At 33.0% G+C, this 18,352-nt stretch overlaps 2 protein-coding genes across 3 annotated transcripts in view; one reads left to right on the top strand and one right to left on the bottom strand.

Annotated features, from left to right (window-relative positions):
* Positions 1-3,452: 3,452 nt before the first annotated feature.
* The window catches only part of LOC126837861 (glutamine--fructose-6-phosphate aminotransferase [isomerizing] 2-like), an 18,073-nt gene continuing 3,173 nt past the window's right edge, over positions 3,453-18,352 (bottom strand). The window contains exons 2-15 of one of the 2 annotated variants that reach the window (XM_050571810.1): positions 14,296-14,693; positions 12,022-12,129; positions 8,792-8,881; positions 8,356-8,669; positions 8,142-8,283; positions 7,959-7,991; positions 5,941-6,107; positions 5,283-5,522; positions 5,011-5,209; positions 4,619-4,863; positions 4,374-4,529; positions 4,170-4,298; positions 3,957-4,091; positions 3,453-3,896 (exon numbers count right to left, since the gene is read on the bottom strand). In XM_050571810.1, the coding sequence (XP_050427767.1) occupies positions 3,786-3,896; positions 3,957-4,091; positions 4,170-4,298; positions 4,374-4,529; positions 4,619-4,863; positions 5,011-5,209; positions 5,283-5,522; positions 5,941-6,107; positions 7,959-7,991; positions 8,142-8,283; positions 8,356-8,669; positions 8,792-8,881; positions 12,022-12,129; positions 14,296-14,302 (2,076 nt within the window). In that variant the 5' untranslated portion in view covers positions 14,303-14,693 and the 3' untranslated portion in view covers positions 3,453-3,785. The remainder of the gene's footprint in view (positions 3,897-3,956; positions 4,092-4,169; positions 4,299-4,373; positions 4,530-4,618; positions 4,864-5,010; positions 5,210-5,282; positions 5,523-5,940; positions 6,108-7,958; positions 7,992-8,141; positions 8,284-8,355; positions 8,670-8,791; positions 8,882-12,021; positions 12,130-14,295; positions 14,694-18,352) is intronic. The other variant, XM_050571812.1, reaches the window with a different exon arrangement.
* LOC126837865 (NAD kinase 2, mitochondrial) overlaps positions 16,541-18,352 on the top strand; it is an 8,566-nt gene continuing 6,754 nt past the window's right edge. The window contains exon 1 of the mRNA XM_050571820.1: positions 16,541-16,642. The gene's annotated coding sequence lies outside the window, so the exon portion shown is untranslated. The remainder of the gene's footprint in view (positions 16,643-18,352) is intronic.

Below are 18,352 nucleotides of genomic sequence, written 5' to 3'. Positions count from 1 at the left end.
CATTCGCCGTAAGGCACGCAAAGGGGAGGCGTGTATGACAAAATGCCCTTCCGTCGTCAACTAGCTCCCACTCTGGTTGTCGACCACCGCTACCCTGTCTACCGTATACTAGTCGTAACCGTATATTAGTAAATTATGTATACCTGAACCAAAAAAAAAAAAAAAAAATACCGAGTTCTACAAAATATATATTTATAAAAACATTTTATAATAGTAGTTACCTCATTTATACACGAGTAAACTCAATCGATCGCTGAACGTGGCGAGCAAAATTTAAATAATATAACACCGCCGCACAGTGGTCCAAAACGCAAATTTAGCTGGACAAAATTCAATTTTTAAATATTTTTTTAAAAATCCAAAGTAAACTTCATACTATTGTATAGTACTTAAGGACCATAAAAATTAAAAAAAAAAAATGTTTTGTTAATATTTTGCATGAATTACAAGGTTATATAAAAAAAAATGCGTACAAAACAGCCGTATTTTCGATTGATTTTGGCACAAATGTATATAAATACAACTGATTATATCTCATGATTGAATAATCGCAGAAACTTGATATTTTTTTTATTATTTAGTATAGAAAAAGTACTACTAATAAGATATATTTGATTTTTATTTTACTATTTTATTTTAATTTATTGTATGTTGTTGAATTAAAACAGTTAATAAAATTGTATTGTTTTTTTGAAATAAATGGACTTTATCTATGTAGTTACTCATAGTTACTCTTAGCGACTACATACATCTTATAGTAGAACTTCTCAGCTTTAAGATAAAAAAAAATCGTCTGCGGAGGTTTGCGCCTTTTTTTTAAATAATTATTTTTGTAGATTGAAACAATGCCATAAGAAAAATTTGTCAACTGTATTGTACTTCAAAATAACAACTCCAGCAGTCGTAGCATTTTTTTTAACTTAAATGACCGCAACGAAGCTATAAAATGTGATAATTTAAAAACTAGTGATTAGTAAAGCAAACCTTAATATGATTATCATTATAGAACTTGCACTTGATGCAAAATAAGACGCAGTAAATATACATATACACGATTAATATTATTTTTCAAAATATTCATGGATGCATACAACGATAGGTAAGTTTTTAAATATACGGACTACAATTACATAAATTCAAATATCTATCGTACATATATATATAAAATCAGAGTAGTTCGGACAAAACATATTTACACTTATTTTTTGGCTTTTTTATAGCAACTTCTAGCATAGAGAATGACGCTAGTACTACATACAGCTATAAAGATTTGTTAATTATTTTAAAAGCTAGAGGTCCAATATCAAATTCTATAATAAATAAACTGAGAGGGTATCCACTTTAAAAAACATAAAGGGTAACATACAGTCCGCTCTAATTCGCGTTTATCAAATTATACTAAAAAAAAATTATTATTGTTAACATTTACCATTTATTCGGGGGTAGTCATTGTTGCATTGATCACACACTACAACACCAGTGCTGTGATATTGCATATCTCAGACGCCGTCTAAAGATTATTTTTGCCCTTCTATCGCGTACCTACCATTAAAAATATGTTTAAGACATTTTTACTTTATTTATTATTAGCTCCTACATTATGTAAGCGTGTTCCAGAAAAAGTCACTGACTTCTATATTTTAAAGAATACACGATAATAAACGGTTATACGCCGTCCTTGACACGAAAAGGACCAAGAGGTCCGATGGTCATTAAATAATTCAGAATTCTTTCTTCGAATTTTTCATGTCGTCATATTTACGTCCACTTAGCTAAGGATTACCTTATACATTTATATTTTATATCAATACTATATATATATATATATATATATATAAAGTAAATTTATATATATATATAAATTTACTATATAGCATACATAGCATGACTGACCGTCGCCTTTTGTAACATTGAAAGGAGGGTCAGTACGCTGTATTCTAAAATTGTAGACTCCTCACTATTATAATTAAAAAGTTAGAGACTATCAATTTGTCGCACGATAAAATGCCAATACTATACTTTATAATTAAAGCGTGTATTTTTTTAAATTTAACACAATGTGTTCTAATATAATTTACTTTTTAATGTAATAATATTTAATTATGCTATGTTGGCAAAACGTTTTTTTGTGGGAGAAAATCCACCTAGTTTTGTTAGCCACCTATACCAGACTTGATGTACTTAGCTCCCTCTAAATACGTTTATGCCATACCCGTTGAAAATGTAGGTCACTCCTCCCCCTGTTGTTATGAGCTGGATTTTAATACAGATAAAACTATTGAGGCATTCAATCATGTCATATTAGAATATATTTACTGTACGATTTGTAATTGCATACATAATTGCTCCAATACAAATTTGTCAATTGTCGTTCAGTTTTATCGTGACGGTTTTTTTTTTATAGAAATAAATTCTATGTACTTTTTAATAACATCCAAAATAAAAACTCCTATAAAACGGTTTCGAGTCTTATATTTTATTTACAACCAAAAGAAAAACAAATTTAGCGTACTGCCCTTGATTATGGGTTACCAACAGACACTTACTTATGTATTCAAATCATCACATTTTGTATATACATATATGAATCAATCATTTTTAAGATAAAAATTAGTGCTAATACTAAAATAATATGATGTAACAAAATACATAGATAAAATATTAATTAATTAATAATATGTAAATAAACAAAAAAAAGTTTAAAGAAATTGAGTTTTATTTTCTTTGTTTATTAATATTCATTACACTTATAGTTCAGAATACTATATAATACATTATGATAACGACAATATATAATGTATACATATTATGTATATTGAATATAGAACTGAGTTGGCTGGGAACCCAGGCTTGCTTTAAAAAAGTTGTCTCTCTCAGAATTAAAAAAATGATGTTCATACATTAATCTTTATAGTTTCTAAACATATAATCAGCCTTTTAAACTTCCTATTGTATTAGTATTAATTATTACACAACACTAGAATACCTTAACAGCGTAGCACTATACAAATCGATAGGTGCTATATAGAATCCAAAGCATCAAATAAAAAATGAAAAAATTGTTGCCGCGTTTTTATCAATAATCTCTTGTCAGTTTGCAGGGAATATATAATTCTTCCTATCACCATCCGCACTATTTCCACTTTAGTTTCCTTAATAAGTAGTGTAGCATCCTCTCGTCAATTTTCATTATTACATTCAAATTAATTACTCACCAAGAATTAAACAGAAGTATAATTAATTTTCATTTAAATATTTTTATTTTTATGTAAAGAAATAGAATTACAAATATATACACTGGGAAAATCAAACGCAAATATAGATAAAAAATCGATTAAGTATAAAATATAATTTTATCACAACAAAAATGGTTGCATGATGGATATTTCAACAATTTATTAATAACTAAATATCTTTGAAATAAAAAAAAAAAATAGAAGAATTTGATATTTATAACAATAAAAAATATAGACGCCCTAGAAAAAAATTGCACTAATAAAAGTAAAATGAAGATAAAAAAATATAGCAGTAGGTTATCTGAATATTATTATTATGGGTTTATAATAATGTTGATAGCATTAACCATTATATTTTATAACGTTATCACATGATACGAGAAACTTAAACCTTGATTATAATATATTAATATTTGTCTATATCGTTAAGGTGTAAATTTAAAAACAAATGTAATAAGTAGTTTAGTAACGATGCCAAGATTCAATTCTTGTCAACATCAACGGACAGTGGAATGATAATATTTGAAAATCAATGGGTCTCGATACATCTCATTCAACGGTTACCGACTTGGCCAAGTTCCTGGGACAATCCACATTGCAACCACGCATAACGGCTATGTGATAAGACAATAACTGCATCGGTATGACAGTCAAAATTCCCTAGGAAAACATGAAAATAAATTGTAAGGTCACAGAAGCTGTCAAAAAATGTGTTCTTACTTGAAGACAGTCAACAGTGTGTGGGACGTCAATGGTTTGCCAGGCCAAGCTTTTAGTTTCCACATCGTCCTTTTCGCATATGACGATAGGGCGACCTTCACGAGCAGTGACCTGTTGCAAGGCATTTGTACATTTCTGTAGACAAAAAAAGATGCACCAAAAGAAAATGTATTAACTCTAGCAGTCGTGAGAAAAAAACTAATGTATCCGTACCTTGTACACTGGATCTCTGGTCAAGATCATGATGATCGGCATCTGTCTATCGATCAGAGCCAACGGACCGTGTTTAAGTTCGCCCGCCAATATACCTTCACTGTGTAAATAAGTGAGTTCTTTGATTTTCTAAAAACAATTCGAAAAAAAAACACAAGAATTAATCGTTTGTACAGGATGTTTTGAGTCGTCCACATGACATACAAGTGCGCCTTCCAAACACGTGGCGTAATTGTATCCCCTTCCCATGACCAACAGCGATTTCTTTTGGTACAGAGACTCGGCTAATTTCATCACTTTCTTGTCGGCCGCCAACACTTCGCGGATCTGTTCTGTTATGTTTTCCAAGCCTCTGATGATCTGCGTAAAAGAAAATCAAAAAAGACAGGGTAATTATTTCAAAACGTTAGCTTGGATTTGATGAAGATCCAGAAATATTTCTGTCGTACCTCGTTTCTCCTAGCCTGCATGGATATTCTGTCTTCGGACATGACCAGCCCGAACATGACTATCGATACGAACTGTGAGGTGTACGCCTTGGTGGAGGCAACACCGATCTCCGGTCCGGCATTAATATGAATACCGCAGTGCGATTCGCGACTGATCGAGCTACCCACGGTGTTGGTGATTCCCACGATCAGAGCTCCCCGTTGTTTGCAGTACCTCAACGCTAAGAGAGAGTCGGCCGTCTCGCCTACATTTGAAAAAAACCGTCAACGTTTCACCCAAAGAAAGAAACAGGTTAAATCAAAACGACAACTATAAAGCAACACAGAAAGTCGCTATCCGGTTGCCTATAGCACGAACAGTACTACATTGTATAATGTTTGTTTTTGCTTACCCGACTGCGACAGGAAAAAGCACACGTCATCCCTGAACACGGGCGTGTATCGGTCCAGAAAGTCCGAGGCCAGCTCGACCATGACCGGAAGTTCGGTGAGCTCTTCTAGAAGTTGTCGTGTGGCCAATGCACTGTGATAACTGGTACCGCACCCGATCAACATGAGCCGCCGGCAACGTTTTATTTCTGGAATGTAATCCTAAAAAACGACAAGGCAACGTTTTAAAAAACTGCTTCCATCGCCATCCGGTAAGAGCATATTCAGCACATACTTTGATGCCGCCGAGGATTACTGTTTGATTCTCGAAGTTAACCCGACCACGCATAGTATTCACCACGGACTCTGGCTGTTCGAAAATTTCCTTTTGCATAAACGAGCTGAAATTACCCTTCATGATCTGCTGAATTTCCATCTTGAGCGTGGTGATTTCTCGGGCGTGCGGGTCATCCATAGACATGCGCATTCTGTGTATAGTCAACCTTCCTTCTCTAACGGCAGCTACATCGTCGTCCTATTCCAGACAAAAACCGTTTTCATTTATTACTACCATTGATTTTATATTATATGCAAATTAACCGATCCTATTGTTTAAATAGTAACAACAGGCAACAGCTCAGATACATTCATACATGACTCGATCAACTTCTATCTGTGTACGTCCCTACACTGAACAAAGTAGTCAGAGTACTTGAGAGGTCATAACCATTATTTTTATTATTTTCGGGGATTTACCCAAATATTGAAAGAAGTCATCCTCTTTCAATCAAACACACAAAAAATTGTAAGAGGTTATGGATAACCGAGTGTGAGTTAAGGCCTAGATTAACCGACATCCAAATGGGCAGTAGTAAAGAAGTGTTAGTAAAAATTGAAATCCTAGATGAATATTAATATGAAAAGTCGTTGTCATCACTAAACAATACGCTCACCTCTAAGTATATCACTTGATTAGTGTGTTCGATGATAGCGCTGGCGTCCGATGCGAAAAAGTATTCCACTTCTTCTTTGTCACCCAGCGGATGGAACTCGGATGTGCTCTCCTGACGGCCCAGTGGGATAGGAATAGACATCTTGTCGCCGCGAATGAATCTGTGTTCTGAAAATTAAAAATAATAAGTAAGTTATTAACCATCCAACAGTTGGGCCGCCGTACAAGCGAGTCGATAACATGCACACCAATGATCCTCGTAGAGCGCCAAAATCCGCAGTCATCCTTTCGTTAATATTTTATACATATTTACTTACAATATTATATACATACTACATTATAACCGTAATATTAAAAAAAAACACGTTATTGTTGCAGTTATTATTGGACAGTAAGAATATACAATTACAGTAACTACACTTCTACATGTTTAATAGCTATAATTTATAATAGTGTAAATCTTTCAACAAAAAAAACTCGTCAGGGTTATTTAATGTGAAGAATGTTGATTGTTCACATGTTTTGATGATACTCTGCAATATTAAACAAGTTGACTGGTCTATCAACGTTTCAGAAAACTGGAATCTTCTGTCTCTATGCCTAGTTAGTTTGCTTAAAATACTGTTTCTTGAGGGCTGCACTGCAACAAAAACTGCAGCCCGGGAGATGGAAAATGTAAAAATTCTGAAACGTCAATAGACCTGTTTAACCCATATAAATAGAATTATCTCCAAGGCATGTGAAAAACGACAATACTACTGTAGTGCGTTCCTATCGTTTAATTTCCAAGTGTGTACTTGTTTGTTCGGTTCAAGTTAACATGTATGAATTCAAATAAGACAAATGGTGCAGTAAACAAACAAAAAATCGACCGTGACATTATGAAATATCAAAAACACACGTATGAATTTCTAGTTACCAATTTGATTGGACCTAATAGAAGATACACCGAGTAAGTAAAACAACTCATTTTTAATACAAAATTTGGATAATTTCACACATGCATCTGAGTTTTCATTGTCACGAGAGTATGATACATTGAAAAAGGTTGTCCAAGAAAATATGATTCTTTCACCAATAATAAAAGCAACAAACAATGTACTTTAAAAGAAAAACCTCATTATAAATTTAACGGCATTGTTCAGTAATTGTTTTAATTTTTTTCATTTTATCTTCATGGAAGTGGTTTATTTGATCAAAATTACTTTTACATAAAGCCAAAGAACATCGTAAGCGTCAAAATTCGTAAAACTACCGATATGTTTTGTATAATATAATTCGCAATTTAAAATAGTGTGTGTTAATTAAATAACATTGTTAAAAATAATTACATTTTCTTACATTAAAAAAAATTAATGATTTATGGAGAAAAATTTATTTTACTTTTCCAAACATTATTTAGGTAAATTAAAATCTACTCACAAAAGAAAAAAAAAGAAAAACTTTAACCTATATTTAAACTAATCTGATCAAATGATTGTAGAGGTGTTATGCACGTATAAATCCATTAAAACAGTAATTCTAGTGAAATATTAAAAACTACATTATAAAATATAGTCGTAGGACTTAACAGTTACACGATAGATTAGTCGGGTTAATTTTATCGACTTTATTTATTTTTATAAATTAAATTTATAATAGTATTGTAAGCTGAAGTTGTTTACCACGACCAATTTTAAGAACAAAACCATAATTTCGACGTTCAAATTTTTTTTTAATATTATTATTATTTATTTGTCATAATATGTATAGCCCATGAATGACTTCAAGTATTAAAACTACCGGTGTAATATAATATTCAATAGCAATCACCGCATTTAAATTATGTTATTTTCAATAATAATAACAACCACCATCACCATAATTATTATTTGCTATCACCGCCGCCTGCAAGTATATATTAGCCGAGGACGCATTGCGTCGATTTTAAAAAAAAAGCTCGTTAATTATTATTTTCCGTAAAACATTGTTTGGATAAATTTGGATAAATAAATGTCTATAGAGTGATATGTTGTGTACCTGTTAGCGAAAGAGACTCTCCGTCTATCGAATCTTCACGTGTCCCACACAAACGGAACAAAAACAAAAACACAACCAATTTGCCATTTTGACTAAAAACACTTATATTCTACTGATTTTTGAATAAAAGAGAGAGAAAAAAAACACAATAAAGTACTCAACAAATTGTAGTACTGGCGTTACCTTTACTGTAGAGTATGGGGATGTGGTCTGTGGCTAGCCTGGTTTCCGACTTGATTCCCACCAAAAGAGGGCTGCCTCTCCTGGTCGCCACGCACTCATCTGGGAACAGCTTGCTCTTAAAACACAGAGCGAACGCACCTTCCTGTCGACGAAAAAAATATGTATAATCTTAAGTCGATCATCAATTGGCTATGCTAACACGGCAAGATCATACCAACTGTTGTATGGCCTGCTCGACTAGTTCTCTGAACTGGAGCGTGGGGTGTTGGGTGTAAATGTGGTGCACCAGTTTCACTATGGCCTCGGTATCGGTTTCCGACTCGAAAACGTACCCCTTGCGCTCCAAAAACGCCTTTACTTCCTTGTAGTTAGTCACTATGCCGTTGTGCACCACACAAAATACTTGCTCCTTGTCCGATCTTTGAGGGTGAGAGTTAACGCAGCTCGGCACCCCATGAGTAGCCCAACGAGTGTGTGCGATGCCGACATGACTCTTTTGAATCTCCTCATAATCCAATTGATCTTTCACTGCGACAGAAATTTGAAAAAAAAACGCTCATGTCACGTCACTCAAACTCCAGAGCCCAGATCGCCAGCCCAAGTCGGTAAAACAAATTATTTATACATTATGATAAACGTAAATAACTCACATGAAAGCAATTCGTCTTCAAGGGCAACTACTTTCCCCTCTTTCTTCACGATCGTTATGTCTTTGCCGTCAGGTCCGTCGAACGCGATGCCTGTGGATAGAATAAAACTCACATTAAACCGTGTTACATTTTCACACAATTTAGGACAAAAAAGAGCAATTATTTTGTATTTTATTAGCAAAGCTTGAATTTAACACATTAAAGCTTGACGGTCGCGAACCGAATTTCCAGTAAATCTTAAATACTGTTATGTATAAAATAAGAAAACTCGGAGATTCATCAAAATAAACAATATTGTTGATGATGTCAAAAAATTAAAATGATCAGTTAAAAATATCCTGAGAATTAAGAGCTATATGCTATTAATAGAGAAAAAAGAAAGTAAATCGCTTCTGGAACAGTGGAAAACATAAAAACAAACCTAATCATAGATAACAAGACCTAGTTGAGGCCTAATATGAAAACATGGTCTATAGATGACGATCATGGTCAACGGCGGGTATTGGGAGGTCTTAGACCCCCAAAATTATTAAAAGCCTACCCTCCCAAATAATTAATCAAATCTCTTAGATTATCATGATTCATGACCAAACATAATAGTACAGAAGAACGAAAAAATCAAGAAGCTAAAAAGCTGTGGCAACTGCAGAAGGAGTACTATAACCAATAGAGAGAGAGATTTTTTTTTCTTTATTTTATTTCCGAACACCTACATTTATTTGAAACATCAGTTGCATCCTTTTATTTTCTCAGAATACTTACATATTCTCTGTTAAGCATAACCGCACATGATAAGGAGTAGAGGATGTTAATAAACACATTTAACTATAGTTACACTCACCACTAAAGCCACTCATTTTTTTTTATATTGTTGCCTATTAATGAGTACGACTCTCTAGTGTTATTCAATTGTGCTTTCTAATTTTATTTTTTTAATATTTTGTATGCAATAAATTATATAACCATTTCATAGTTTTTCTCAGAAAACCACATTAGTCTATTAAATTATTAGACAATAAAGAAAAACTAATATTTCAGGGAAAATATTATAGTTCCTAACGCCTTTCGCCACATTTAAGTCAAGACAGATGTAATATTTATCGGATATTTTTTCGTGTGAAGAAAATCGTTACGCACTCGTTTCCCCGAAACAGTGAAAAAAAATAATGCCAATAATAATAATAACAACATCGTGAATACAATGGTCAATATGCAATAATAATAGCAACTTGCAAAAGGTAAATAAAAAAAAAGCCAACTGCCAACTAACGTTGCATAAAAAAAAATATATTACACGGCATACATAGTGTTAGACACGGTGAAAGGGCTGCGGTCGAGTGAAAAAAAAAACTAGTTTTTCAAAATTTCAAAACATATTAACATAAGTTTTCCGGTATGATAACGCCCTAAAGGGTGAATTCATGGCCATGTCGTGTAAATTATGCAATACCCGAAAGCGATGACATAACAACGCAAAGGGCATTTCATAAGTTATTTTGGAATACCAAAAAAGGCAATAACCATAAACATTCCAGATTTATTTAACGTCTCAACAATGTTACATGATTACAACTAATAATCCAAGTTCTGACAAATGTCTGAGATCACACAAGGCTCTCACAAAAATAATTTCACTGGCACTCATGCTAAGGCATGAGACTCGTGAGATGCTCGGCCAAAAAGAAGTATTATTAAGAATACTAGAAGTATTTAACACTATATTTAGTACCCACGAATATTTTATTTCCATACAATACCGTGTATATAATACTAATTTAACTGGGATTTTAAACAATAAGAAGGCCCAAAATGTCAAGTGTAACCAGATAACTTAAATAAAAATAACCAACATTTTCATTATGACTCTATATTTTCATGATCAATCACAACTATTTAAACAGAAAATTACCTGTTTTTACTTTATATTGTAAATGTGGTTAACTACCTACAACTAGATCCCTTGATTAGTTACGTTAATTCATTATTCGCATTCTGATGGCGCTTAACTCTGTATCTTAAAGCTAGCACCCCGAATCCCGTGATTATAATATTTCTATAAAAATGTAATTTAATTATTCGTTTTTATTTTTTTACATTCAGTTTTTGTTTTTTATTTTGTTATGATCAATGATTATGGTATTAACGAGAAATAAACATAATGTAATGCCAAAATTAAAAAACTCAAGTTCTCCAAACGAAATAAGAAGCCAGCCTGAGACCTGATGAACAAATCCTAAGAAAAACTATTAAATTCCTTCACAAAACAAACCTGTACAAAGAAATTTAATAATATAATGTTTTAGCTGATAAATGTTAAAAAACAATAACATTGAACAAAAGCTGTCAACATTTTAATGTAACCTATTTGTTAACATAAAGTGTAATAGCTAATGGCCAAAGTAGTCGATAATAATTAATAAAGATTATTAAAATAATAAATAAAAATTACATTTTTTTTATAGATACCGCCATACGGCTGACCGACAGAACACTTTTTTCCTCTGCTTAAAGCCGTTATCGTGAGACATTGTTGTTCAATGATTATTTTTATTATTTTCCTCGTCGGCCGAGTTTAGTTAAGTATTTTTTTTTTTACAATATTTCTGAACAATAGGTAATTATTATTAATATACATAATATTTATAAAAAATGAAATATATTAAACAAAATTAACAGTTATTATTACACTTGAATTAAGTTAATTTAATCAGTTATAACTTATAAGTGTATTAGTTATTTAAGTAGGTATATTTGTTTAGAATTGTAGTCATTTCCACATTCCAATAAACCTAAAACATTATTGGCTACAGTTATTTTATCCACCCCAAGTTATAAAGGTTTTACATTTAGAGATATCAAATGTAACTGAGACAGTACGGTGCGATATACGAAGCCCCTCGCGATTTTGTTTAGTGCTTAAGCCGCTCCCCCAATATTTTTGGGTGATATGCTGAGTACTACTGACTCATACTATGACTATGATTACGTTTAACTTACGTATACTTAGTCAGCAATTTATTAGTACAGCCAACGATCTATTGATCAACGGTAATTTCAAATAAGCGCGCGCAATTCAATAATAGGTATAACTATATTTTTTTACTTGCATCGTAAAAAGCGCTGACTCTAGCGCCACGAGGCAAAAATGCTCAGGTATGTTGGGAATATATTATACTAAGATTAGTCGGCGTTTCTTGTACTAAGCCTTATGTTAATTATCGTCTACTTACCGGCCGAGTCATAACCCCTGTACTCCAACCGCTTAAGACCGTTCACCAAAAGCACGATGATCTCCTCCCTGGACTTGGGCGTCAGGTGATTCAGATAAGCAAATATTCCTAGAACAAAATTGATCGTAAGATTAAAAACATAGAATCCACCAATAAACCAGCAATTGTTACATATCACCAGAAATTTGTCGAGGTACAAATTATTCGCGGAATATTTAACAAATTAAACTTTACTTATTACATGTATAAAAGCTTATCTAGATCGAATAACAAAATCTAGTAATATGTTTTTCCAATTATTCATAATATCTAATTCAAAAATAAATTATATTTTTTAAGAAAATTATATGTTTTCTAGTCGGGAAAAAATGTTTTTTGAATTTTGTACGCTTCATGTAAAAGTAACTAAAAAATTACAAACACACCGTTGCTTATGACTTGGTAAGTATATATTTAACCAAATAAGTTAGTTTTAGAATTTCGACAAAACGTATTTGTCAAATAAATCACCGGCCTTATTAATATTGGGCGTGCAATCGCTAGGCGGAAATCATTAAGGGCTCAAACAGAAACAAGCGTTTCTGGCTTAGTATATTTTTGTTGTCTCGTTATTACCTCATACCGGTCGCCGTTAGATAACTTTCAACTGCATAATAAGTAATACACGTGTGGTGTTTATAGATCAACGAGAAACCTTGTTAAATATTATATCAAAGGGAAAATAATACTTCCTACAGTGTATATTGTTATAATAATACACATACCCGTACCAGACTCGTAAACGTGTTCATTAAAACTTTTTTTTTTTAATAGTTCTTCAATCAATAAAATAGTCAATAGATATCGATTATTCCATTGAATTTGAACAAACCGATCAATTTGTTTAATTATTTTATGTGACCTATCACCAATAGTATAATACACTATAATATGTATGCTATTGCTTTAGTACGAATTAACTCTCAATAAATGTATATCAAAAAGGAAATGTACCTAGAAACACTTGATTCATCATGGTAATCTATATCCTACTACGAAACCAATAATGTAAACAAACACCTGTCGACACGTAGCTATTAAAATATTTCCGAATTGATAGATTCATTTTAAAGTATACTCGCGAAGGCACTTGAACATCACAGCTAGTCATATTGAGTATGTACTTGTTTTTATTTTTTTAACAGAAAATAAACTTAAAAGACAGTGCGAGTACGAATTGATTTTGACCGCAGAATTGGGTGGTCATAAATAACAGACTTGGATCAATTCCAAGATGCCCGCCGAACGTATTAAATTATAACATAATATCGTGTGTGTGTTGTAACGACCAATGAAAGTGAATGGCAAAAATCTAACCGGTTCAGTCATAAGAGACTGACGGTATAAACACCTACAAGACTAAGGAGTCTCTAAGTACACGTCGGTAACACAGAAAGTCTCGCAACACACTTCACAAGTAAAAACACAACAAAGGGGAAAGTAGAAAAAAATCTCTTGTAAAAAACCCATGTTGTGTATTTGCTTGTATTTTTTTCTAGAGATGTATACTATTGTTAATAGGTTAGACGAAGAAAAATGTAATAACATGTTGTCTTATTTTGGAAGTTCTGACCATACCGCAAGATTTGCCGTTACTCGTGAACACACAAAACAACATTATTTTGATAGGTCATACTAGCCCCATAACCGTCGACCCCCCTATTTAATTTGTATGTTCTTTGAGGTGTTTTCCAACGCATTATATGTTATCAAGGGGCTAAAGTTTAAAAATTGTAAGTGACTCGTACAAACTAAGTGGTCTTAAGTTCAACAAATCGTGTAGTTAGATTAGATTAACGATTAAGCTCAAATGTATTAAAATAATGACTTCTGCCCTCCTAAAATGCAAACAAGTTTTTGATCTCCTTGCTAATTTTACCTAAGTCGTATAACTGATTATTTATTTATTACTTTTTTAATAATAGAGTGAGAGCTGCCATTTTATTATTGGCAGTTACACAACACGGACACACAAATATCTGCAATGAATATAGCCGATATGTTCGAACATATACATACGGTATCTTACGGGTAGGTAAAACGACCGGTATCCCATAAAAGAGCTTTATCGGGACAATATCTATAGATGACGGTGAGTTAAAGTTCGTTGGCCGGTCGCTATTACAGCCGTGACCGGCCCAAATTATACTATCTTTAGGACACAAATATCTGTAAGAACACTAATCGCGTTAAAGTAGGTAATATAAATTATATATATACATTATTTATACTCACCGCACATGTCGACAGAAGTGTTCCGGCGTACGCGGCTACAGTCGGGACGGATTGATGTGCGCCCGGGACGGCGTGGACGTATTTAAACTCCACAGTGGGACGGCCGAGATACCCCTACCACCGTTGGGACGACAACCGGTGCCGCCGGCGGCTCACATGATACTTTTATAATATATACATATATATATCAATGTATATATTATTATTGTATATTACAATATTGTGTTGTATACACGGCAGCAGTGGCGTGTACGTGACGGCGTCCGAATACAATGGGCGACGTGGCCGAACGAAGCGCTCGCCCCTCCACGCTTCCTCGTCCTCCTCCTTCTCCTCCTTTGGCGATACGCTGTGCCGTTAAAACGGCCGGCCAACTCGACACGTCGTGCGAACGACTCCTGCGAATAAAAAGAAAAACGTTTTCAAACCCAATGGTAATTAATGGACCGTTTTCCGGGAAGCAGAGAGAAAACCCATTGTAAGAAATCGTGGAACAACAACGACGCGAGTATAGGTAGTACAATATGTACAGCTATAAAGTCATGTAATAATTACGGGAAAACTGTAATAGAGTTTGTTCGTAATCATTTACTGCGTAAAGCACACGACATGCCTGCAGGAGGTGACGCGCCCGTAGCGCTTGCACGTATAAGGAGAGTATGCAAAGTAGTGACATAACGCAAGTCGTCGTAGGTTTAGCGCACACGCGACATAATTTACATAGTTTGGCCGTTTACGGTGTCAGGAGTAAAATAAGGAAATTATGGAAATACAATCGCCATAATCTTTTAAAGATTGAGATAAGACCAATTCTGTAAGTCGGTTATAAAACGGCCAATGTCGAGTCATTAAAATGTTTATCTAACTGTTATTGATCTAACCTAACCTAACCTTTTTTTTCCACATGCATCCGTAGTAAACTGGGGCGGGGGGAACGCGCCTGATGAGGCATTACTTCCCCCCAGTTTACCGATGCCATTTATTGATACAATACAATTTTACAACTTTGTTTGAGTGGGTGCTCCACACGCCCACTTGACATTTGACTTAAAGTTACACAGTAAATCCTTAAAACTAACCTAACCTAACCTAACCTGACCTAGCAAGTACTAAAAAAAGTTCCACAAAGTGTATAATAATTACTGCGTTAATTACCTAATTATTGAAATTGTTGTTCTTATCATCAGTAAATATAAAACTATAATACTGACATTAACAAAAATAAAGCCTCTAAATGCACATTATTTGCATATGATAAAATTTAAAAAAAAATATGTCGATTGCAAGTGCAGTTGATTCCAATTACTAAATAATTGCTTTATTAATTTTTAAAAATATTATATAATGGGACAGCCATCCGTTTTACAAATATAGTTTTACCAAGAATTTAGATGAAAAACAGTCACTTTGATTTTTGTAAAGAAGGGAACTTAACTGTGCCCTGTATGTAAATAAATATTGAAAAAATTGTCATGAAATCAAATTAATCAAACTCTCTTAGGGCGGAATGAATAACTTCATAGTTTTTCTAATTACTAATAAGTAAAGCACATAATACAAATTATTGTTTTACACCGTAAAACTAAATGCTTGTAGCCTAAAGCCACTAACAAAAATACAAAAAATGTAATTACAGTTTCATAGCTAATGAACGCTCATAGTTGCAACAGCAATCCTAATTACTACATCGTTGATGGTTATCAACGACGGAAGGTCAAATAACCGGTAACGGCAGGCCTCTAAATCTATGAAGTTAACCGACCATAGGCTAAATTTGAGGGGACTTAGGAGGCTTAGCCTCTCCCAAATTTTGTTTAGCCCCCCACAGTCTGTTTCTAGTACATTATAACACCCCTAGGATATAAAATCCAAATTTCACCTAAGTAGCCGACTCAAAATCTTTTCAGATGTTTAAAATTTTAAACAGTTGAAATCGACTAAAACAATACCAACTCGACTTCTAAACAAAATCAACATCTTTACTTACATCTTATGTTATCACCGATAGGCAACTGCGCAATTTCTATTTATAAAAGACTTTAAATTTTTCGATCTATTGTTTTGAACGTCATAGAGGACACGTCTACTATACATTTTTGACAATATTATGTATTGTTACGGGATAGCCAACGCAAACGTCAATAATAGTGTACGGCTTAAGAAGAGGGGAGTTGAATTAACCAGTTGTTGACCATCAACACACTGCATTACCACAGTTAAGTAAAAGACTCGTACATACAACACAAATCTATATTCTTGTAAATAATGTTAATCGATTTTGAAGGAAAAAAGCGGTGCCTCGAAAAGTATTAAAGTAGGGAATTTGTTCGAATTCCGAAACAACAAAGTGAGTACAAGTCCCTTTTACCTAATGCAATTATTCTTACTGTGGATAGCAATAATTGTTTTAAGTATTGTAGTAATTGTTTTACACACAATATTTTTATGTTATACTCTGTTGCATTATAGATATTATATATTGGTTAGTTTTATCAAGCACATTCAACATTATCTTTAAGAAAATCAAAACAAAAATCCTACTTTCTCTTTCACTAGAATCAAAATGATTTGCATTGCATACAAGGCGGACGCGCTTTAACGGATTAATTTTGAGCATTATTTAATGTCACCGATTTTGTTATTGAAAAAGAAAACGGTTAAATCAAATTTAACTATGTAGTTCAAGAGTGTGCATATTATTATTTTTTTAGCTTCGATGTTTTAATTAGATAACGATTCTTGATCAATTTTACCAGTCTCCAATTATTGTCTCTTTCTCTCACTCTCCTCCATTAATTTTTTTACTTGGTCACAATTTAATGGTACAAACCCGGAGTAATTATTATTTTATATCAGAAACTCATTAAATTAATAGTTACTTATAAAACAACCGAATTAAAATCCCATTACTTAAATAAACATCGACCCTTATGAATAATGAATTATGTATTACCTTATTGCTTAATTTTTTTTTATGAAATAAGTTTAAAAGTAAAAATTATTTAATAATTAACATAAGAAACAATATCAAAGTTTATGTGGTTGTATATAGCGCCAATTTTTTCTATGAATAACTTCGGATTTCTAACAAAATAAATTGAAATTGATTACTTTACATATTTTAAGAACCCCTGAACCTAAATCTATAAAATCGTAATGGTCACAGTACAATATAAACGATCATGGGTGGTATCTTACACATTTATAGTTCAGCTACTTGTATGCTTCCATGTTCGACACTAACATATCATGCATTATTGCTGATCTCTAGATTTTAAATTAAGCCCTTACAAATTCGAATTTAATTTGGAAATAACACTAAAATAACTTATTATCTCTTACAATAGATTTACGATCAATGTATAGTTTTATTTGTATGTAAATCCTTGCGTTTAAAGACAAAATCTGCTGCTTAAACATTCAAAATTGATCTACAAATAATTTCTGAAATGTGTAAATATGAGTCTGGTTTTTATCAAGAAAATTGCAAATTGTAAATAATAAATTTATTCTTCAATGTGGACAGCAGCGAACCATAATGATAAAACAACCACTACAGGTTCAAAAAAAAGAGTAGGCGTTGAACATGGATTCTTTTTTTTTATCATATTTGAGTATTAAAAAAAAAAAAATAATCGTATGGCGTATTTAACCGGGAGGGCTATAGCTAACTTTATGCCAGTTCGGTCGCCTGAGGACGCATGACATTTCTGCCATGCTTATGGGGGGTTGATGGTGTGGGTCGCCACTAAAAATCCGGGTGGTCACCCATCCGGGTTCAAGCAGCAACGGCCACAGCTTAACCTCAAGTGCCATGCGGCAGCTAAGGTGTCCACTGCGCCACACCACCCCGATATTTGTGTATTAAGAGAACATCTCACTGCAATTTTTGGAACAAAATTAAAAATAGTATACTTTCGTGTACTACGAAGTCGATAACAAACGCAGTGACATAAATAATATAGAATTATAAAAATGGTAAATTCAACTATGTTTTGTTGTCGGTAACTAATTTTTAAAAACAAGCGTTTTGATTTATGAGAAATTTCCTATACTT

Source organism: Adelges cooleyi, unplaced genomic scaffold (assembly GCF_023614345.1).
Source record: "Adelges cooleyi isolate 19-005CV unplaced genomic scaffold, UGA_ACOO_1.1 ACOO_flye_CR_arks_rails_tigmint_CR_PRNA_30, whole genome shotgun sequence".
Classification (NCBI taxonomy): Eukaryota; Metazoa; Arthropoda; class Insecta; order Hemiptera; family Adelgidae; genus Adelges; species Adelges cooleyi.
Note: the sequence above shows the minus strand (reverse complement) of the source record. Positions and strands in the feature narration are given on the sequence as shown.